The 24,478-nt window shown below is 37.9% G+C and overlaps 1 protein-coding gene across 1 annotated transcript in view; it reads left to right on the forward strand.

Moving 5' to 3' along the window:
- LEKR1 (leucine, glutamate and lysine rich 1) overlaps positions 1–24,478 on the forward strand; it is a 69,092-nt gene that overhangs the window by 39,341 nt on the left and 5,273 nt on the right. Inside the window, exons 8-14 of the mRNA XM_034063783.1 lie at positions 10,980–11,061; positions 12,945–13,022; positions 13,278–13,481; positions 15,242–15,335; positions 20,648–20,800; positions 21,459–21,758; positions 23,728–24,004. Coding sequence (XP_033919674.1) covers positions 10,980–11,061; positions 12,945–13,022; positions 13,278–13,481; positions 15,242–15,335; positions 20,648–20,800; positions 21,459–21,758; positions 23,728–24,004 — 1,188 coding nt within the window. The remainder of the gene's footprint in view (positions 1–10,979; positions 11,062–12,944; positions 13,023–13,277; positions 13,482–15,241; positions 15,336–20,647; positions 20,801–21,458; positions 21,759–23,727; positions 24,005–24,478) is intronic.

Consider the following 24,478-nt stretch of genomic DNA (forward strand, 5'->3'; position numbering starts at 1 on the left):
TGTTTGATTTTGATTTACTGTTTACTTATTTTGCATATGTTGGATTCATTTTTTAAGCTCATAATAAGAACTTGAAATAGCCAACATTTTGCAGAGAAAACACAGATAAAACAGCATATATTGGAATTCATACATAGAATTAGAACTGTGAAATCATAATGAACCAGCTAACCAGGTTGATGTTTTATGTGAGGCATTTTTAAACTTATTTTTATGAATAAAAAAATGTAACAGTTACTTTATAATAAATCAGTGTCGTGGTTTAAACCCAGCCACACAGCTCATTCACTTGCTACCCCCCTTGCTCCCGGAAATCCTGGAGAGTTGGGGAGGAGAATCCAAAGCATGTAGCTCCCATGGGTTGAGATAAGAACAGTTTAATAACTAAGGTATAACACAAATCACTACTGCTACTAACAATAATAATAATAACGATAAAGGAAATAACAAGTGAAGAGAATACAACACCTCACCACCTGCTGACCAATAACTCACCCCACCCTGCCCGATCGAGCACCGACCGATACCTCCTCCAACCCCCAGAGCTCTAGCCTTTCCGGGTAACTCACTGTTACATCCTGGGCATGACGTGATGTGGTATGGAATACCTCTTTGGCTAGCCTGGGTCAGGTGTCCTGTCTCTGCTTCCTCCCAGCTTCCCCTCCTCCCTGGCAGAGCATGAGCTCAGAAAAGGCCTTGGGCAAACCAAACATTTGAGCAGTAACTCAAAACATGCTTGCTATCAAGCAACCGTTCTCAGCCCGAAAGTCAAAACACAGCACTGCACCAGCTACCAAGAAGGAGAAAAATGACTGCTACTGCTGAATCCAGGACAATCAGTTATTAAGAAGCAGTAAAATGTTTGATGTGGATACCAAGGAGATTTCAAGGCAGAAAGACATCTAACTCGGGCATTTTTGTTCTACCTTGCATGAATAGATCAGTAAAACATAAATCCATATGCATTTGAAGAAGACTTTCTAAGTGGAACTTGTTGCTGGATCGGGGTCATAAGGCTGGCTAACACACCAATGATAAAAATGTTCTCTTTGAGATACAAAACATGACTTTTTTTAAATGAAACAAGCATTAAATATTATATGAGTTTGCCATTGTATTAAAATAAGGCAGTAGGAACTAACAACTCTTCTTTTGTCATTGCCTTACCTGATCTTAGTGAAAATCAATTCCAGGTAATAAATTTATACCATGTAAAGTCAGTGTGCAGGAAATCAGCAAGATCTAGAATGTTAGCTATGGGGTGGTGGGGTGTGGTGGGGTTTGGTTTGTGTTTTTTACCCTTACAAACTACTTTGAACATAATATCTCTTTTTGGTACTGAAACAGCTCAATTCTCTAGGAAAATAAAAATCTATCAGGATTTGTGATTTAAATGTTCTGAATTTTCCTTTCTGCAGCCAATACTTTGAAGATTCTTGTTTTGTGCATTTATCACAGAATTGTAAATTATTGAATTATTTCATACAATAGCAGTCATTTGCAAGAGCTGAAACTAAGATTCATTTCTACTATTTTTTAATTTGTTCTGGTTCTTCTCATGTCTTTGCAAAAATGATCTTTGTGGGTTACATTTTGCCAGAGAGGTGAATTTGATTGCTGGTTTCATCCCACTCTTCAGACTCACAATGCATCATCCAGTTAGCTAGAGATGACTGGTCTTGAAAAAACCCTCAGTGCAGGTTAAGGTCTGGTCAATAATTGTCTAATCAAATAGACTCACAAAATGAAGAAACAAAAGGCAATAATGCCTTGTGATAGTGTCTTTGTCTGTATTCTTAGGTTTGAGAGTGGCAGAAGAGCTTCAGTAGCCCACGATCCTAAAAGAGAGGAACCAGTAATCTGTGCTTTCATTTTTATTATCAGCCAAATCCTTTCCTTCACTTAATCACAGATCTAGAATAATTTTTCTTCACAAAGTGATTGCAGTTTTCCTTTAGCCCATTTATAGTTACAGGTTTTACCTCTGTATGGGTTTAAATTGCTAGCTATGCACATGAAATCTGTCTTTTAAATCTTTTGATGCTAATTCTTCATGGGCTACTTATGTTACTAAATATAAATTTAGCAGTGGTCTGCTGACATAATAAGACTAATGAAAGATGATTGAAAAATGCAGGCAGCTGTAGGAGTAGCTGAGTAGTTTGAGTGGGGAATGTTAGCACTCTTCATGGAAAGAAGGAGAAGTATTTTCATCGACATGAAGTGGCTTTAATGACACTTTAAAGACTGCTTTGAAGAGCTTTGAAAATCCAAAGAGAGAGTAGTTTCCTGTAGTTTTAGGTAGGCTGCAGTTCAAATATCCACTATTCATACTACAAATACTGCTGAAATATGTTTTTATTAATTCCAGCTGTGGCACTAAGAATTTGAAGGCTAAGAGCTGGGGAATGCAGTATTGGTGTTTGAACAGAATGTGACATATGGGTTAGACGAAGCAATTGCTCATTAGCGCTTTTCAGCAGTCTCTTAAAGTGGAAGAGGAAACAGATGAATACGATGGAAAGAACAACATCATAGTTCTCTTCAAATAGGTGTTGGGATTTTTAATTACAGAAGACCCCCACTTTGCTTCTTGGGGAAAAGCAGGAATCAATGTTAAAGGAAGTATACAATACATAATCTGTCTGCAAGGAAGACTAAGGTCAGAAGTTCCATTTTCCCTTCTTCAGTTTTCTCAGACAATAGGTGACAGTATTTCATATCCATTTTAATACGTAGGAGGAAAAGCAGGTCTGTAGGTCCAATTCTGACATTTCCAAATTAGCTTGGGTTAAAAAAGGCAGAAACATGTACAGAAAATTAAGGCTTAAGGAGCAAATCCTTTGATGTCAATGTGAACCCTGGCCATGGCTAAGCAAATATCATATAAGCAATCCCTCTGACCGCAGAAGTGCTTGTAGCATGCCACTGGGTGAGTAGGGGGAGAGAGGGGAGTAGGGTTTCCTGAGATAGTGTTGTTTCTCTAATTAAACACTTCAGAAGGTCTTGGGGAAAATTGCTGTCTTGTTTGCATTGTGTATGCAGTTGCTGGCTTATTCATTTGAGGACACTGAGGGTGTTCTAGATTTGTATCGCTCAAAACTACTTAGAATCCGGTTCCTTCCCTTGCTTTTTCTGTGGTGGTTTTACATGCGAACATGAAGGAGTTAACATACTAGCTCAGACCAGAGGTCCAGAAAGCTGAGTCCTGACAGTGGTCAGCAACATATGCTGGCGGAGATAAGAGACAGGCACTCATTTTTCTGGCATATCTTCCCAGTTCCTGACAGCTTTAGTGATTTAGAGATTTCCTGATGGCACAGGTCAGGCCTCCGGAAAAGACGTAAATCTATATGGCTGGAGTCCATCACTGGGCTTCTTCCAGACAGGCCTGTGCTTGTGAGTCACAAATAAAAAGAAGTACTTGTGTATACAAAAAATAATTTATCTTAGAGAACATAGTACATGAAATATTATAAATAAATAGTTCTCTGTGTGGAAGGACTTTGAGTATTTAGTTAATTTCTTTGGTCTCCTTAGAAATATACAGTGAGGCAAATTATTCCAACTCTGATGGTAATTTTTCATGTATGTATTACATATTTCCCACAGCTTCTCTACTATGTTTTTTAAATAAATGTACTTAAAGGTATCTTTGTTAAGTGTACATCTGAATTTGGACTCACATCAATGTTACAAGGAAAATATTTTTACCCCTTTAGACACAAGTTATCACCAATGTTCAGAGCCTTATAGGTTGCTCCCTACAAGGAGTAGGTTTTAAAGAATACCTACAACCTCCTGTTTCTCAGAATTCCAGAGAAATTTAACAACACAGCTTTTTTTTCCATTCTGACCATTTCAGTCTCCAGTCTATCTTCCAGGTTTGTGCTACCAGTATTTTCCTGACCCCTTGGATTCTCTGTTTCTTTCTGCCCATCCCTGTGACATTATTGGGCTGAATTTGCACAGCTCTCCCTCTCAGTTCCTTTACGGCAGTATCATGACTCCTCTGAGTTTCTGTTCCAGCCAATCTGTTCTGTGCCTGAAAGAACCTAACTGCTGCTCACTGTTTCCTCAACGAAGGACACTTCTTGCACCCACCAGCCTCAGAAAGGTTTCCTTCAGTCTGACAGCATGACAAATATTGTCTTGATCTGAGGTAATACAGGGAGTGTCCCACAAGGTTCATGTGTGTATGGACCAAGTCTTTAAAAACACAGTTTCTAAAAGGAGATAAATTGGACAAAGGAAACCATATCATGGTGAGAGCCAGGCTGATCCCAGCTGCCTGGCTGCCTGGACCCAATAGCAGTTTGGAAGTACCAAGAGGGGAAGGTGGTGGGTCCAAACTCTCCTGTGAAGTGGCAAGTGGTAATAAGGCAGGGGACACTGGCCATAGCTTTGGAACTTCAAGCTGGACACGGGGAAAAGCTTTTTCATTAGAAGGTGGTGCAGCATGGGAAGAGGCTGCTCGAAGTACTGAGAGAGACTCCAGCCTTTGGGGTCTGCAAGACTCAGATGAATAAAACCACAAATGCCCTAGTCTGGTTCTGTCAGCAGTGCTGCTCTGGGCAAAAGGTCCAACTGTGTGGCCACAGAGGTCCCTTCCAGCCATCCTCTCTGTGAATCTGTATCCAGCTGAATCATGATGAGAATTTCATAAAGCTTGATAAAATAAAAAATATCTTAATCTGTCATTCTTCTGCAAGTCATTTTCTACTGCTGGCACATGTGCTGGATATTTCTAGACAGTGGGACTGGAGGGCAGCATATGCAGCCTACACAACCTTTCTGCTTCTCAATGAGAGCATGAAGGGGACTGCCCCAGCAGCTCTTTCTCATCAGTGACTGGTATGATGAGTCAGAGTTTTTCTTGTTTAAACCAAACTATGTGCCAGTTGTTTCTCAAACCATGCTTAAATAAAGGGAAAATGAAACTGCTTTCTCCCTGTGCTGTTTTCTATGTGCTGTAGTGTAGTGATGTAGTTAGAAGTAGCAAATCCACTTGTTTGCAATCCCCAGCCAGGTAGTAAGAAATGAACTGTGTTTCTGAAAATGGAAGCCCATAAACTTTGTAGATATGTGTTTATTCTTAGGTTGGCACAGTCATTTTAGGACAGAGACTTAGGGATACAAAACAGATTCATACCATGGCAGGCATTGACCTAAATAGCACTGTGCTGATGCTGCAAAGGCAAAAGGGTCTCAAGTAATGACTGAGGTCTGCATGTCTTCAATGGCAGTATCTATTTGAGCTGTGCATGTTAACCACTCTAGAAAGTCTTAATTACTGGCAAATAATTTTCCTTTTCTTATGTGTGTATAAACCACTGAGCTTTTATTTAGATCAAAATGTTCAGAAAGTATCTCGCATTCTTTTGTAGGTTTTGCAGGAAAAGTAGAAAATTACACATCTGTATCACGCATGCTTCTGAACTGATATCATTGTGAATCTGTTGTGAATTAGCTGCAAAGTTGATGGTTTCCAGAGTGGTTGCTTACCCAGTATTAATATAGTTCACAGTGCTCCCACACAAACACACTGAAATCCTTACCAGTTGTTGCTATTTTCAAAGCAGGAACTGGAGCCTTCATTCAGCACTGTGCTGTTGGCCAGGCAGCTGGAGAGGATGCAGACTGGGTGGCTAAATTCCCAAAACCCCTTTCTGAGCAGACTCTCTGCTTGGTGTTTTGAAGACACTGTGGGCTGTATTTGTGTTGGTTCACCCAAATAAGGGAAAACAGCCACCAGCTTTGGTTCTTTTTCTTTAGTTCTTCACATCTTTTCTTTGTACATGTTCTATGCTGTGCCCTGTAGCCTCCATCTTACATCATTGGGAATGTCTTACATTATTGGGAATGTGATACCGCTAAAACACAGAAATGCAGGGGAGGCAGTCTCTGCCTTTACCTGCCTTTTGCCCTTTTTCAAGGCAGAGCTCAGGAGATGTGCTGCCTGGAAGGTTTCTGTTGTCTGTTATGTCTATGGTAAGATCCATTATGAATCACAAAGATTAAAATTAAACATGAATGATATTCAGATGGATTTGGACTGATTAGTCTTTAAAATGTGGTACTTCTTAAAGCTTTAAAATGAGTATCAGTATTAAAGAGCATTAGTGCTTTTTCTTGGTTTTGTGTATTTCACAATAAGTTTTATTTTATTGATGGAAAACCCTTTTATGTAAGCATTTGATTATATTTTTCTTTATTCAGCAAGTTTTCAGCATAAGCTCCCATTTGTATTACCACTCTCCTTATTAGTCTCCTCATTTTTACTATGTCTTTCAAACTTCATTGAAATCTGTATTATTTAGTCTCTGTGGGTGTGGGTCTCATCCGTCAGACTTTCTGCTAACCAGCTCCTGTCGACTTTGGTGGGAACTCTCTCTAGAGACTTTCAGAAACCCGTCATATAATTGAATCCATCTACTCCTTCATGAAAAATTCCCGTCCAGTGCTCAGTCATTATGAAAACTTCTCAAAACAAATTGAATAAAAGAAGAAACAGAGCTGAAAGAGACCTCCCAAAGTACTAGAACCAAAATAAGCATTATACCTCTCCTTTTCCTTTATTCCAGAACTTACATCCATATTCCATGTCTCAGAAGATGAAAAAGACCACAGTTATTAATAATTGTCAGAGATCTATAATAACTTTTTTTTTTAATTGTCAAAAGTATATATTTGTAAAAATCTTCTCTGGAGCAGTCTTCCCCATGCTAAGAAAGGCAAAGGGCTGTCCTTTTTGTAGTGCTGATCTACAGTAATTTGGTCTTAATCTGTTTTAACGAAACGGTCACATTGCAGTAGAACTTGCTGTTGTTAGTGTTAGATTGTTCCCACGTTTTAACATCTGCTTGGTGTGTGAAGCCAAAGTTTCTCCTTTTTCTGGAGGCATTCAGAGCCATTTACTTCATAAGGCAATGTCAGGATGAATGACAGGAAATTAAGGTTGAATTATTTAGCTTTGGAAAAGTGTACAGAACAATACATTACTGAAGAATGCCCAATTGAAGAAACTAAACAAAAGTAACGGCAGGTGGTCTCAGCTGTTGCCTTTGTACTTGGCCACAACTTCCCATTTATAGAGAAGGTGAAGATGCCAGTTTTGAGCAGAAACATTGCAGCTTGGTCAAGTGCCTATTGTGCAGTTTTTGATACAGATAACAGGACTTAGATAACATAGCAACTGCATGGCTTTGATTACAGTGGAAGTTTGTCAGAGAAGTCTTTAAAACAGCCAAGAAAAAATTTTGGCACCAGCAGTGTCACACAAACATGGGTTTTAAATAGTCCGAAGTTGTCAGTGATTTATCTTTTTGAGTTCTGTTCAGCAGCAAACATGGAAACTCAGTGGCTCTTTCCCATGGAACTGAGTGCAAATGTGATTGGCCTTCCAGGCACAAATCTGAAATACTGTGAGGGTACTGAAAGACTTATAAACCACTGGTTCCTACTAGTTTTGATGAGCAGTTAAACTACCCTCATCATTTATTGTGGTCATGCACTACCATCAAGCTGAAAACTGCAACAATTTGATTGTTTTCAGGAAAATTCCTTTCCAATGCCTGCAAAGCTATTGATTGCTTATTGCACAAAAATACATATAGTCATAATGGAGAAAGGAGGGGTGGGGAGAGCTGATGAAAAAATGTTGAACCAAGTTTTAGCTAAATAGCTTGCAGCAGAATTGTGTGTGCTGTTAATCGGATTACTGCCACAGAGCGTGGTGGTCAGGGAGGTGATGTTTAGAGGAATGCCTGCTTAGAGCTGACTGTTGCTCCTTCACCTCAAGCCTCTCCTAGCTTGGCTGTTGCTGCACTGTGTTTTATTCTGTCTGCTGCTGCCAAGACCAGTGTTTTTGACAGCGTCAGTACAGTTTTGCTGAGAGGTCTTGGCTCTCCCGCAGCCAACTGCGTGCCCATACAAGTCAAACCACACAGATCCTTGGTGTTCTTTTGTCTGTCTTTGTACAGAACCTACTCTTCACCTCTGGGGAAATGGGGAGCTTGTGTTCTTCTGCTGCTTTATGCAGAAGTACTGGTGCATCCGTAATAATTGGCAGAAATAAAGGTAAGCTTGTGTTTTTGTCTGGCCAGTGATTCAGGTCATGTTTTTATTTAAATAGTAGGTTATCCTGAATCTGATTTTTTTTTCTTTTTCGAGTATCAGGCACACAGTGATAGTCATAGCTCTTAAATAGAGACTGAAAGTCCCATGCTGCTTAGGGGCAAAGCAATTTGAGCAAATTTATATTATACTTTCAAAACAAATTGAATTTTCATGTACATTTGGCTGCTCCATTCACTGCTGTGTTCTTTTGCTGTAGTAGTGACTTATTTATAAATCATCACCTGCTATACTTTGGGGTGAAAGAGATAGTTAATTTGGTTGATAAAAAGAGGTATTTTTGGAGACCTGGATGGCAACATAAGAAAATAGACTACTTCAAAGATAATCATCCCTGGAATAGAAAATAGAGTACAGAATGAATATGATGAAGCAGAACCTTTGAGGGGGAAAAAAAGAAAAAAGTCTGTTTTTCAGGCTGGAGAGAGCTCACTGTTCTAGAAGGGGATGCTTTTCCCATTGGAAAGCATTTCACAGTCTGAGTTTTTCTCTTGGGGCTTTCACCTGTATTTCTGTGTGAGATGGGGGGTGGGGGGGTGGTGGGTGGTGGTTTTGTGGGTTTTTTGTGTTTTGCTTTTTTTCTTTGGGGGAGAGGTTGTTGTTATGGGGTTAAGGACAATATATCATTGTGGACTCTTAGATTTCCAAATCCAGGGCAAGAAAAATTCCATGTGAATTACCACTTGCCATTTTTAATTTGGCATTTGCCATTTTTCGTTTTGCAGTGTTAACATTTTGTGAGTTAATACCCTGCAAAAGCATTAGAAAAATAAGAAGAATGATTACTGGAAGTGAATAATTTTAGACCTTCCCTCTAATTTTTAGTTCTCATGGAACACTGTTGATTTCTTACACTGATTTATATCTGTGTTGTATATATATATATACATACAAGAATGATACCATTATAAACATATATGGTGATTAAACACATTTTTTTACTTCTTCCCAGCAATAATATTCTTTTCAAACTGTTAAAAAATCACATTTTCTGTCTCTCATGTTCTGTGGAGTAGGTTGAGCTGTTTCAAGGAGAGGAAAAATAAACTTGGATGACATCAGTCTGAGGCAGCTCACAATGTACCCAGCGAAGAGTGCTATCAGTATCCCCTGCATGATAAAAGAAACCTGAACAGATAAACTCAGGAGTGCTTATAGTGTCCAGGTCCATTCGCTTCTATTGATCAGGGCTTGTAATGAGCGAGCGCTCTGTGTGCATCCATTCTCATTTATTAAAATGCTTTTTTCCTTTAATATCTACTTACACTTTTCTGTGTGCTCATTTAATTATGTAGACTCTGATGTGAATCTGAGTAGAGGCTGTTTCCATGTTAAAAGATTAGTGATATAGCAATGTCTGTTAACAACTGCAAAAATCATACAGGACTGCATTAATATTTTTACAGCAGAAATGTGGCAGTGGCAATGGTATATTATACAAAAATAGATTTTATTTGTGGTGTATTGACGGTGCTTCTGTAACTAATTTCCACCAATTTTTGCAAGGGCTTAGTCAAGCCCAAGGAAATTTTATCCTAGAAAAGCTCTTTATAAATGCTGGTATTTTGGGAATGGATCTGACAGGTGGTGTGTACTTTACCCTATACAGTTCTCTCCTGTTTTTTTTTTCTGTTGCTGTTGTAAAGTGAGATAATGAACAGCTTTCCTTTTCCTTTTATTGAAAATACAGGGATCTTTCATGTAGTGGGATTTAGCAAGGTGAGGTATGACATGCCAGGAAATCCCACTCTGGGATTACCCATCATTATGGCAGTTGCTGGAAATGGCTGAAATAGGCACATAGGAAAAGTTACAAAAATTCAGTGAATTCTGATGTCAGAAATGGTAATTTTAAGAACAGGAATTATAATTAGGTTTGGCTTTTTACAGCACATATCAGAGAGCTTTAAAGATGGAGAGGTTGGACTCCCTTTTTAGCTGTTTACCTTCAGAGGGGAAATCAGCTCATTTATTTGCTGTCACATATTGAGGGAAAATATTTTTTTCTTCCACTTCTAAATTTGTTACAATGTTTTATTGTAAATTTGTCACTCCTTCCTTTACAACCCTGAGACTGTGCAGAAGGAGTGATAAATGTAACAGTGCTTTAATCTTTGATCAGTATTTTCTTTGGAAGTTTTTTCACAAGTTGGGGAAAATAAAAAAGATAAACTAATTGTACAGATGGAAAAAACTCTGCGATATATTCCAGAAGAAAAGGCAATGGTTGACTGAAACTGATGGGCGGTGTGCTGTGAAAGATAACACTCAACTAAAAGAGTTGAAAACAAAATATATCAAACCATTAATTCAGTGTCAATGTTTTATATGAAGTAGTATTAAGAGGTTATTTCCAGGTTCACCTTCCTGCATACATTTTACTCTCACCATTATGTATACGAGTTCTGTGATTTAAAGCATTTCATATTTAGTTTTAGTTGAATTTTATATTTCCTGGTAGGATAGAAAACCCCAAACAAACAAAACCAGCTTCTTGCTATCAAGCAAGTGTGCATATGAAGATTGGAAGACTGTTCTGAAGTGGCACAATGGCATTCCAGCCTTTGTAATAAGTGATTTATTACTGTTAAGAAAATATAAACAACTAGCTTATATGGTTTGTAAATAGTGAGAAATCAATCCAGATGTTACAAATCATAAAGCCATACTTCTCACAGATGGCCATTTTGCATTGTTGAGAAGCAATTCTGTGATGTACTGCCTTGCTTTTTTCGGGTGGGAGTGAGGAGCTACACATCTGAGATGCAAATAGAGCACATTAGATATAAAATTGAATTATTTTAATATGAATACAGGCATGAAACCAATGTTTTTGCTTTCAGATTTAACAAATCAAGTAGAGACAATTGGATTGAAGCTGCAGAAAGTAACAGCTGAGATGGACCACTACAAAAAGCTGTTAATGTAAGATTTCCATTTGCTTAATTGTTTTGCCACTGCACGTAAAGCTGTAACAGACCACTTTTTTTTCAGAGACCACTGCTCGTCATGATGATTTAAGAAGGTTATGAACAACAGAGAAGATAGTTTATCTTAATATTAAATGGTCTATATTTCTAATCACCTGACTAAGCACATCTGTCTCTGGAAGCAGGGCTTTCTTCCTCCAGCTCTGTTTAATGATACAAGAAAGAGGAAGGTTAAGTAAACTCAATCCAACACTTCATTTAACACACAAGTGTAGGATACATTTTGTGAAATACACATAACTTCAGGCCTAAATATATGTGTGGAAAGTAATGTTTCACATTAGAATTTTGGGATGGAGGAGGTGTACAATGAAACTAATCAGAAATTTTAGTATTTAGTCAGTGACTATGATTTCTTTTTTTTATTTGCACCCCCCACCCTCAGAATGAACTTGCTCTGACTTTTTTCCATTCACCAGTGTGCTATTGTCATGTTATTTTACTATATTGTGCCTATAGTTTCAAGTAGAGTATGTAAAGCCTAAATTAATAGAGCAAAAATAGAGTCATTGAATACTTGTCAGAGCTAACTGAAGTGTGATAACTGAGGAGAAAGCATTCAACTCACGAGTGGAAAACTCAAATTGCTCTGTCTTCAGCCCACCTGAAAGGAGCAGTGCCTTCAGTAGTGACTGCAGCAGTCCATACTGATTTTAGATGCTGCTGCTGCTGCCCACAGATTAAGGGGAGAGCAAAAATGAGCCCTCTGTCAAAACCTGAGGAAATAGGAAAAAAGATGCACCTCTTCTTGTTTTGTTATTGTGCTGTTGCACACTGTTCTGGGTTACTGTTTCAGTGGCCAAGAAATGCAGTTGCTGCATTCCTACAGCCTGGGGGCGGTATCAGGGACCCAAAATTGGGCCACATGACCTCCAGGGTCCCATCCAGACTCAGTAGTGCTCAGTGGGAACCATGTTGTAACCTCTAAAAGTTGCGGGACCCAGGACTGCATGCTTTCCTGTATTTCAAATCATTGTTGCTTGCATGTAGCATGGAAAGTAATTCAGAAACAGCAGGACTTTATAATTCACTTTATAACACTTTGTAATTCACTACTGACAATAAAAATTATTGTTTCAAACATTAAACTCAAGAGTAATGAACTACTACTGCCAATCTTGAGACCAGCTATCATCAGTCTTTTTGTGTGTCTTCCTGAAATTTAAAACAAGGATTCATTCTTTCATGATGTGTACTTTCTGGTTTTGGTCCCTGTGTTCAGAGGGTCTGACTGTAATGAAGTTGCAAATATTTGGAATGCTTAGCAACAAAGTATTTTAATGATAATACAAATATTGAGTATGAGAAAAAGATTTCATGAACACAGTTAAATAAACAGTAAAGGGTTTCCAAATACAATATTAAAATTTCTATGTAATATGGGTACAGTTTAATAAAATAACATATTATATATCTGTTTAAATGTAAATATGAAGCTTAATCATGGTTATTAATTGGTGAAATGATGACATAATGACAAGGAATGTGCAGAGTTTCCAGCCCTCTTACTCATTTGTTGTTTGTTCATTTTTATTTATATCTCACAACAGTTGATAAGAGTTTCAAGCAAGATCTCACTTCCTTATCTGCAGCATTAAATTTGCTGTGATATTTGGTTAGGCTGAGATTATATTGGAAGTATAACTTCTCATTCCTTAAAAATGTTAGCTAGAACTGAAAGAACTTTTTGTTTCTTGTTTGCCTTTTAACTGAAATAGAAAATGCAAGTCAGTTCATACATCAATAAATGGTGTTCAGGTTGCTGCATGAGTAAAGGCTATCATTTCTTTGGACAATGCACATTTTTTAATGTTTTAGGGTGAAATCAACGGAACTTGATGTCTGTCAAAATGAACTGAAAAAAATTAAATACGAAAATGGAATTTCTGAGTCAAGGTAAATGCTGAAATTGTATTTCATAACATATACTTTTTGAGCAATGAGAACAAAACTTTTACTATTTTAGTGCAGTTTTTATACACTTTTTTCTCAGTTTTTGTGTTCAAGTCCCTAGATTTAGCTTCATAAAGTATATGTAGGGTTTTGTCCAATTTTTTAGTTTCCATGTTCAAATTACTTCTGTGTTTAGCTTCTGTCTGTAAATAAGCATATAGTAAATAAAATGCTGATAGCTTATTATTTCATCTGTAGGTTTACAAAAGAGCTCAAGGAAAAGGAGGAATCCTTTCTAATTTGCCAACAAGTATGCAAACATTTACAGGAAGAAGTGGCTGAGAAAGAAAGGAAAGAAGAAGATCTAAAAAAAAGAACTGGTCGATTAGAAAGTGAGCTGGAATCCCTTAAAGCTCTTCTTAGACAAACAGAGGAAGAGGTAGTGATGTTGAAACAAGAAAGGTAATCAGATTGGAATCACCATGGGTAACCTCCTGGGACTCTTTCTGGAAATCTGTTAAAAATAGAGCATTCCTCCTCTGGCAGATCCTGAGCCTCTCGCATGGTTACCAAAAGGACAGAGGTTCTGTAAAGTACTGAGGTGGTTCATGCCAGTCAGGCTGCAGGAGAAGTGGCAGAAGGAGGAGAGTGGATCTGGCACTAGGCAGAGTGGGAGAGACCTGCTACTCCCAGCTTTGTGGTGCCTTGCCTGTGTGCTCATGACAGTCCTGCCCTGCCTCTGCCCTCTCATCTCCTGATATTTAAAAGCCTTGGCAGCCCTGACCTCATATCCGTATTAATATGGAATTTTGGAATTCATCAGATGGATTTTGTTAAATTATTACAGTATAGAGAAAACTTGAATGAAAAAGAAAGAAATTAAAAAAATAATAATAAAAAAGGGAGGTGAAGGATGGGAAAGCCTTGCTTTGTAGTCCAGGGCTTCAGCTTAAGCTTAATCAAAACACCCCTTTATTGCAGTTGTTATAGTTGCTATTTGTTATGTAAGGCTTGTAGAACAAGAGTCCCAGGTAGTTTAAATTACTGTAACTTACATTATTAGCAAGTTGCAAACCATAACAATGCTATAAATATTAGTATATCCCAGGTTATTGGATATGGTCTAATATTTGATAAGTGTACAGACTTCCCACCAGTATAGTAATATTTGGAAGGTTCTCACATATCAATGAAGCTGCCATTTTCCCTGTAATTACTTTTCAGAAGTGCAAAATAAAGCACTGAGCTTCTGAGGACTGTCTTGGCACAGTATCGAGTTTGAGTGCCTTTGTTTTAGACATCTTCACTTAGCAGCCTAAATCCATATTTTTAATTGCTTGGAGTGTAATCTATATACCCAGTTTTATTTCTGATAATCACAGCCTTTTTTTTTTTTTACCATTTGAAAGTATCCTGCTGCTAAATTTTCAGTTACTGATAAATTAGCTTGTCTTTTGTTGGCTAAAGTGAAAGTGCTCTCCCTGCTTAAGACATGGCAGTACATTATGTGTTTTGTGTACAATGAAGAAGTGGCTTTTGGAGAAGATAAACATTTTCTGAGAGTGATGTACACCAAGAAGCATATTTAAAGTGTTTGAATATTCCCTGTACTTCAGTACCTGCATGAAAAGATATTACATGTTAATTTAAGAGTATTTCCCTTCTACTTAAACCACAGATACCTGAGTTGTTCCAGTCAGTACCTTACTAATAATCTAAGTTACAAGAATGTAAACTCTCACGGCCTTTTGCTCTACAAGCCTGGCATAACAAAATGTAACTCTAACAATAGAAAACACTTGGTGGTTTTAATTCAAAACCTATAACTTTTTTTTTTATAATTAATGATAGTAATAGTCCAGGTTTGTTAAATACAACATCTTCTGTTCTGAATATTATAGCAGTTTTTCGGTGTCCTTCAAAATTTGACTTGAGAAATACTAAAACTAGTTGAGGTTTAAATGTGTGTGTAAGAAAGATCAACTGTAGTGTTTTCTATAAAGTGTAAAATTCATAAGGCATATGATGGCATTATGCAGATGCTAAGTAGTGATTACTGCTCTGCCTCTGGGCTCCAGGCAGGGTTCCTGGGCTTACTGCACGGAATACTAAACAAAGAGGAAAAGACGAGCCTTTTCCACAAAGGACTTAATTGCAAGAAAATGGCATACCACAAATCTGTGCAGAGCACATATTTACATATGTGTTTTTGTGGTTTCTAGGGAGTTAATGCTGATTTCTCATCAGAACAGAACGGAGCAGCTGCAGGTAGCATTAAGACAGAAGATGCAGAATGAAGATAACTGGAGGGAGAAGGTAATACTGGATGTGCAGTTTCAATTTCTTTTTTCTTTTTTCCAGTTGTAGTCAGCTGTCACAAATGAGGACAGTAAGCCAGATAGCTGTTTCTGCAAGTGCAAGCGTGTCAGTAGTATTCTTTGTACAAGAGGTTTTAATGGGTGATCTCTCTACATAGGTTGGAACTGAATGTGAAAGGTATTTAGTATGAGTGTTTACAGACTTGGCAGATGTTCAGGTCTGATGAGGTCTGATCTGCAAATTCCCAGGTTTCAGGGTATTTGTGAAGTGTCCGTGTTAAGAGTGCAGTCCCTCTGATCTTCCAGCTCCATCCTTTCCCTGTGTGCTCTGCAGGAGAGAGTGCAAGAGCGAAAGCCCAGTCTCATGGGCTGTTGTCCTGCAGGAGCTCCAAGGAGTGATCAGCAGTCTGGGTTGCAAACTCTGAATCACAGTTATGCATGGGAATCACATCAGTGCCTGGATTTGTTTCCTGGCATACCTGGAAGAGAAGTGTAGGAAAGCATTTATTTAATACTGAAGTAGATTCCCAATAAAAACAAGGTTTGGCATTATTGACATGATGGGAAGAACACAGGGACTTCCTTCTTGCATATTAGGTGAACTGAAATGGAATATTGCTGTTTTTAAAACAAATTTATAAAATAAATAATAAACAGATGAACAAAAATGTCCTTTCCTTAGAAGGCATGTATTTGCAAACCAAAGCAGAGCTTAATGAATAAGCTGTGGTAGCACAACAGTTATGGAGCTTTCAGGAGCTGTCAAATAGCAAAAGGCAGTGGAGCTGTTAGCTGTACAGCTGATGAGGAAGGTAAGAGGTGTGTGGATACCTTGCCTGGTACTTAGGGCAGCTGCTATGCAGGATATGTGTTGAGGCCATCCCTTAAATGATTCTATAGTTCATGGCAATAGGTAAGTGAAGCAGTAAAATGACAGTTTTACCCTTTCAAAGTTCTCTGCAAACATAAAATTTATTGCTGTATTACTATGAACCTGTAGTTCCCACTGGTGTCAGGACAAGTCCCCACATGTACAGAGAGGAAAATGACTGCCCCAGTGCCATCTAGCTTGGAATCTGAAGTACCTGGATCAAGTGTTGCTGTAAGCCCAGGGGCACAGTCGTGCAACTTGGGTTTTGAGGTACATGTGCCCTTCCAAGCAGTCTCCCTGCCGAGTGGTTGAGAGGCACCTTGTTCTACCTGATCTGGCAGGCTCTGCATGACCACAGGCTGAGAAAACAACTCCAAGGTAGATGGGTATTGTATTGGTGGGTGCGTGGTTGATTACAGCATGGGAGCCTCAGCAGAAGTTAGGTAGTGCTGACCATCAGCTGTGATGGGGGCATGGAGAGGAAGCTAAGGAGTGCAGTGGGTAGGTGGAGGAGCACGGTTAGTCTGGGCAATTGGGCAGGGGGAAGTGGTAGCAGAAAGATGGTATGTGCTCATTCATTCACCTGAGTTGGGGGCCCACATGACAAAGAGCTAAAGGAGTTCACAGTGAAAGTCCCAGTGCTAGAATGGACCTGCAGGGTGAGAAAGACTTCTACTCTTTCTGATAACCTCTAGCATTACTGGCTCCTTTGAGACAGTCACATCTCTGCCACATAGGCTCCTCCTAACTAATCTGCTGAGATTTTTTACTTGCCTTTCCGTCAAGTGAGAGCAGTATGAAAATAAAGGCTTCTGTGAGATTTACAGCTTAAAATACCTCTGTATTTAGTTTGAAAAGACTTGGCACTCCTACTACTTGGCTTCTCCATGAAATGAACAATCCTTTGTTATTTTATCCATTGACTCTCACAAAAGACTGCAAAGCCATTTTCATACACCTTCCCACCTAGACTCTTTCAGTAACTGGACAACGGCTCCTTTCACAGTGAGGAGAAGGGGGAAGGTGGGAGGGAGAATGATACACCTTCCATATGTGCATGCTCCTTTATACGTGCCCATTTTTCCTTTATTTAATGGAGTGAAGAAAAAAAAAACAAATCAAGTAAAGGCTACAGATGCCAAGTGGGACTAAAATACAGCCAGGATGACTCTGCAAATTCAGGGAAAACTGGCTTGATTAGGGAGTGACAAGTGCAATAGAGATTAGGTCTGGTCCTGGTCCATGGATGTAGGATGCAATGTTGAGAAAGCAGTTCAGATGTAGGGCAGCACCTCAGCTGCACGCCTGCCCTCAGGGCACCTCGCTGTGGCCATGCTAGTGCTGTATACGTTGCACAGTGCTGCTCCACAAGCATGAGCTCCTGTTAACATGTGTTTTCTTCTTAGACAGGTTTCCCACTGCTAGTTACATCTTTAACTGATATTATTACATTCTATAATGTTAGATCATAATTTGTTAGTCATCTTTTAGTATGTACTTGGGTTTGGGGTCTTCTGTGGAAAAATATTTTCAGCTGATTTAAATACTATATGTATATGCCCACTGTATGTGCTAGTTGGATAGGTTTCTTAGTTGAACAGCTGGCAATTCTACAGCTCCTCATTTATACTGGGCTTTGAGCAGCCAAACAATGATCTCAGGAATCAGGACCTCTGGATCTTCTCTGCAGGGTGGGTTGCTTTTTCTTGGAGTGTCTGGTCATGTGGTAAAGCTCTGAGCTGGAGACTCTAACTGGGATTGGAGCATCCAGCTGCCAGTCTGTTCCAAGTGGTTTGCCGTGAACAGCTGTGAGCATGTAAACTGTGTTTTAATCTGCAATTTTTTCACACTAGCACCAAAAAAAAAAAACCAAAACCAACCCAAATTGAATACAAGAAAATAAAAAGAATCACAAAAAAAACAAACAAAAAAAACCCAACCAAACAAACAAAAAAACAAAACAAAAAACCCCTACAAAACCAAAAAAAAATCTGCGAAGGAGAAATTGAAAGTAGTGTTGAACAGTAACTGACTTCTCTGATTTAAGCCTTACATAACTGGTGACTAAAATTGCTCTTTTTCTTTTTCTGTTAAGTTTTTGATAAGCGTCTGAAAGCTTTGTTTAGTCTCTGGAAATTTTTTCGACTACTAGCAATTAAGATCAGTTACATTTCTTTTAAAACTCCTTAACCTTTTTGTCAGAAGATATAATTTTAGAATGAGGTCACACTCTCTGCATAACCACAACATATTGTTTCAACCTGACATTAAAACAAGATAAAGACTGCTGCTAGTAAGAGCCAGCAATTACAACTTGGTTTTTACAGCCATTAAAATGCATTGAACAGCGAGTGCTCTAGAAATGTTCTCATCAGACAGAAGAGTTAGAAATGTGACAAAGTGACAGTTATCTTTTTCTTGGGTCATAGTGCCATTGCATCAGTATAAAGTGTTCCAATTTTCCATTTAAAATACACATAAACCTGAAACTGTTTTAATGGAACAACACCACCAAAAATTTCTTTTACAAAAGATTTTCATATTGTTGTAAACATTCATTTATGGATGATTTTTAATATTAATGAATGAGGGGCATATAAATGATTTTGAAGCAATTAGTGGGCATTATGTTTTCTTTGAAGATCAACTGCCATTCTTTTCCTAAAGGTTATCAACTTTATTAGGTTCAAATGCTAAATGTGAAAAATGCTTGTATAATCTTCAAAATTAGCTCAGTTTTTTTATACTGCCTTAATTTTTCTAGTCTTTTAAATCAAGTATTTTCCAACATATGATCTGTTTCTATAATAGTAAGTAGAGTTAATGAATTAGGTTTTCTAGAATTAGAATCTTAACTTCCATATCTAATAATGTAGAAAATATATTTACAATAATAATAGCAATAACAATAATAGTATACTTTTAGGATCTCACAAATATACTAATTTTAAGCTAAACCTTAGTGGGGGATTTGTGCCTATTCCATGCCCAGAATTTGGGTATATTTTAATATAAAAAATAATTAAAATATTTCCAATTTCTCTTTTCCCAAAAAAGAGTTAGGGGGATTTGTCATGCTTTTGCTCATAATTAGTGTGTGAAATTAGATAATTGTAATTAAGCTTATTCTGGGCTTTTCTGCTTTTAAAAAATCTAAGTAATTAGACTAGTGTTGTGCATTAATGTGCCTTTATATTTTTTTGTGTTACAATTAAGTCCATTAGAATTCAGCCTGCAGAAATTAAATATTAACATAGTGATTTAGGAAAAATATTTTTCAAAATATACCCTTCAGTATTTACTCCAGAATCCAGGCTTTTATTTTCAGGAAATTATGGCTGAATTTTCAAATTTGCAATTATAATATTAAATGTGTGAGATACTTTAAGGACTGGGATATTTAATTCTATGATTTTACCCAGAATTTGCAACTCTTTCACATTTATTTCTCGACATTTTGGTCCAGAACTTGTCCCACATACATACCATCAGTATGGTGTTGTCTGGACCCTAAAACAAGCTGGAGCTGCTTGGTGCTGACCTTGCGCTGTGGAGCCTTGCTGCTCCTGGAAACCTGGCTTGGCAACTGGGCTAACACAACTGCTGTGTGTGCTGTTGGTGATGTTCTGAGAGGCAGGCGTCCTGCTACATCATCCATGGGATCCCTCAGCATGCTCCTTCCCTTAGATTTCTGGTATTTACAATGGTTTTAGAAGTCGGACATGTTATCAAATAGGAACATGGTGCTAGCTAATGCTTTTTAGATGTACACTGCTCCTCTAAAGTGCAAGGTACTACATGTGGAGTATGTATCATCTGAGTGTGGTCCCTGGGAGGCTGAATGGTAAAGCAAGAATAAAAATGATTTTATAAGGAAGAGTTATCATCTTTAATATTAAGCTTGTTTAAAGACCGACTGTTTGGGAATGGGTCTTGACATTTCATGACCAATTTTTAGCACAGTAGATGTTAGATACTGTGAAATGTATCATTGTGCTGCATTTGAAAATAATAATGAGCTGAGTTTTACCTCCAGAGGGAATGCATCCAGCAAAATAATCATCTCTGTTAAGAACCAGCTAATGATTTTGTAATTTGGTATTTTCATAGTGATTTAGCATGAAGTTCAGCTGCCTAAATTTAGGCATCTAGTACCACTTTGAGACACCATGGGGCTTGTGAGACATCTTCTGGGGCTGCTGGCTGTGACTCAGCCCTGGTGCTCTGGAAAGCAGGAGCCGTCCATGCAGCTGTGAGTCAGTGGGAAGTAGGAGCTTTCCCTCACCAGACTCCAATGTTGCAGTCATTTAATGTGTTTCTCCAGTGCCCAAAATCTGAAGTCTGCTGAATTTCACATCACTTAATTTATGGCAGCATGGAATGTGAAAAGTATTTCAAAACAAGTTGCTACATATTGTTAAAAAACACTTCTTGCCTAGATGGAAATTAATCTGGCTAAAGGTGAAGCAGAACACAAAGAAGCAATTCTTAAAGTCAAGGAAGAAGCAAGAGTGGAAATAGACATTGAGAGACAAAAGCAACAAGAACTAATCGCAAAATATCAGAGAGATCATGAAGAGCTTCAGAAGAAGGTGTGTAACACTCATGAGAAAAGTTTTGTGACAGGAGATAATATAAACAATTGAAAAATGACATGTGAAGTAATAAAATCTTCTTTAGTCCTTTTTCTAGATGATACAAGATTTTTTTTCCAAGCCTTTGTAAGTGGCATATGTTTCTTTTTTTTTTCTTTTCTTTTTTTTAGGTTATATATAGAAATTGAAAATTTTACCTATAACCTTAGTTTCAAAAGATTTCTTGAAAATTCTGGAAAAATAAAGAAATTGATGAAATATATTGTTATTTAAAATGTGTTACATAGTGTTTTATGGAGCTGATAGTAACTGTTTGGTGTAGTTCACTTTACAAATATTTAACTGCGATTTTAAAACCCTGAAGAAGTACTTGCAGTAAAGAAATTAAGTTTTCCCAATTTTACCTCTATTTCTCTGTTTGATTTTGGACATACTACTTAATCTGTCTGGTCTGAGTGAGTTTTGATTCAGTTATGACTCTTTGATATCCTTTGAGGGTATTATGTAAATTCAAAGCAATTTTTGTATTTCTCTCTGGGGACATGTATGTTTGCATTTCTATTTTTTTATCTCCTGAGATCAACATTTGTCTGACACTTAATTCTACATCTTGAAATATATCCCCTGAATATAATTTTTGTTTAATCTAATGCAGATTCCAGGTTTAATATCCAGTGCAACCAACAGCTTAAGGATGGAGACAGAACTTCTTGAAAAGAAGCTACAAGATGCCCAGATCAAACTTACAGAGAAAGATGAAGAGAAGGAAAAAGAAATTGAGAGCCTTAAAAGACTAATTACTGAACTTGAATTTCAGCTTTCGATGGAAAAGAACAATAATGAATCATTTCTGGATAGTATGAGAAAAGAAATTAAACACAAGTCAGGTGAATTGGAAAAATTAACTCAGGAGAGGACACAGCTGATTCACAATCTGACTCAAGTTCAAGAAGAGGTAGGAACATGACCGAGGAAATGCTTTGCTGTTTTTACTTAGACATGTGATTTCTAAAATTATTCAAAGTATCTGTATTTCAGACCCTGTTAATGTGCTGATTTAAAAAACATTGAAGTTAAACTATTTATAAAACAAGTCCATCATAATTTCATAAATATAATTTATCACAATATATGTGAAATGTTAAGTGCCTGCTGAATTAAATGTAGTGGTTTATTTAAAATATATATGTATGTATTTTTCGCAGATCCTGCAGGACATTTATTTCTTAATCTCTAGCCTCACATCATGCTACATAAACATGAATCAACAATGAAGTGTTCTTCATGTTTTTAAAGTAAAAGACATAGACATTTTTCAGTCTTAGAATGAAACAGCAGCAATCTTTCCAGTAATCCTGCTTATTTTGCAATCATTTTGAAATAATTTGTAAGAAAAACCTTTGTGTGATCAATACTGTTCTGAACAGCATCTGGGGCAGAGACTGAGTTGTCTAATGTGGGAGTATGTGTGTGCGTCCTGAGTGCTAATAGGGATGTATTCCACCTCCCACCAGTAAAGACACTTTCTCTTACACAAGAATGCATGAAAAAGAATCAAAAGTGAAGAAAAGTTTGATTGATGGATATTCTTACCACAATCATTTGCTGAATGTCTGTAATATAATGGGAAGGAAGCAGAGAGCTGTGCTGCTCTATGAGAAATGTGAAAACAGTGAAGTCAGGGACTGTAGATAAGGTTAGACTGGAATGTCCAAAGTAAGTAGCAGAAAAAAGAAAAGTTAAACAGTGAAAATAAAACTCTTCAAAATTAATTTAGGGCTTGGGTTGATATTTATTCCTTGAAAAAGTTTCAGAAACACGGTTAGTGAAATTACAGTGATATAGAGTGAATGTAGGTACATTCTCTCATGTACCTATGGAAAAGGCTCTTGGAAAGGCACGTGCTCTTCAAGTGTTGGTCAGGGTAAGCAGAGTAAGGAACACACTGGTTATCCTTCATCATGAGATTCCCTAGCTCTGTTTATCTTCATTATGCATCCGTTTCATCCTCTTAGCACTGAAGAGGTTTAGATAAAAAAGTTTGTGTCCATGCAATGAGGTTGTGCATGACTGAGGGTGTTCTCTGTAAGACTTGATCATCACTCTCTGCTGGAGACTGCCTTGGTGGTTGTTTCCCTTTCATTCTCATAAGCCTCCTGGTGTCAGCAACAACTGCTTGCTTAGAAGAACAAAAAAGTGTTTATTTTCTCTTTGTGTTAGTACTTTAAGTAGTTCTGACTTTTATGACTCAATTTAGTGATGTTGTCCCTTGTGCTTTGCTTGCTTTTTTCAGCCAGAAAATTAATTTTTCAGGAAAATGAGCATCACAAATAAGATCCACACAATATACAAATTTGTGGACTTCTGTAATACTGCAACAGTTTTAGTTGTCTGCTTAAGGCCCAGTACCAGTCACTTACCATTTAGGTACTGGGAATCAAAGTATACAGTTTGTGAAAACCACTGGACTGAAAATTATTCATCCCAATTATATGAGAAATAACAATCAATACAGAAGGTCATCACAAAAATGGGTGCACAATTATTTAAACTACAGAGGAGGATAACCTCTTGGACATCTTATCATGACAAGGTGGCGCAGTAACGCTTGACCTCTGTTGCTTTTTCCTTTCCAAGAACAGAATTCCAAGTTTCCCCCTCGCTGGAAGACAGTCAGGGTATCAGAAATAACTTCTGATAACTTGCCTCATATTTTCCACTGTCTCCTGAGGGAATGAAGGGTGTGTAAATGCTGATGTATGTCCTTTGAGTGACTTTCAGATAAACCAAAATATAGGGAAGTGTTGAAGGATTTGTGTGCATCATTAGCCTCCAGCCACCCCTGTCTTAAGCCCAAGGAGGTGAATAGGCCCAGCTTTTGACTAATGGCATTTTGTAAAGCCAGTGTTTGTTTCTGTTTGCAGAACACTCTTCTCCAGGAAACGGTGCGCAGAGAGTGTGAGGAACGCTATGAGCTGACTGCAGCTTTGACTCAAGCCAGGGAACAAGTACTGGAACTAAAAAAACTCAGTGGAAATTTCCCATTATCACCGTGTTCCCTGGCTCAGGGCAGCCTAACCTCCTCTGCTGCCCTGCTCACTGATTATGGACAGAAAAGCCGCTCTAGCCCCAGCACTGGGAAGGAAATCAATCTCTCTGGACAGTTTGGTGTTTCAAGAGCTGCGAAGGCACTCACCTCTGGTAAGCGTAACAGCAGTGGCAGTGCATGCTTGCCAGTTCTAACCCCACCACATCCTCCAAGAGGGAGGGCAGCTTCGCTCAGTGAGCCCAGGAGCAGGATCTCTGCAGTTATAAGACGACAACTGAGCTAGTTGACAGCTACATACACATGCATAGCGCATGGGAAACCATTCCAGTGCATCAAATGGCTGTTTATTCATGGACCCCAGGGTCAACTCATAGCTGATGCAATTCATGCATTTCTACAAGTTAAAATCAAGTTAATTTTTTATATATTTTTATTGCAGTAATGTTTCTTTATCAAAGTAATTAAATGCTACCTACACTTCAAGATGAGGAAAATAAGAAAGAAAAAATACTGTCTCTCCAAAACCAGCACATCTTCAATAGGCGTAAATTAATGGCCAATTTAAGTTCCTGTTTTCCCAAAGCACTTTGTTAGAATTTTCCTATTTTGTGTGTTTTCCTGTTTAA

Source organism: Melopsittacus undulatus, chromosome 6 (genome assembly GCF_012275295.1).
Source record: "Melopsittacus undulatus isolate bMelUnd1 chromosome 6, bMelUnd1.mat.Z, whole genome shotgun sequence".
NCBI classification, from domain to species: domain Eukaryota; kingdom Metazoa; phylum Chordata; class Aves; order Psittaciformes; family Psittaculidae; genus Melopsittacus; species Melopsittacus undulatus.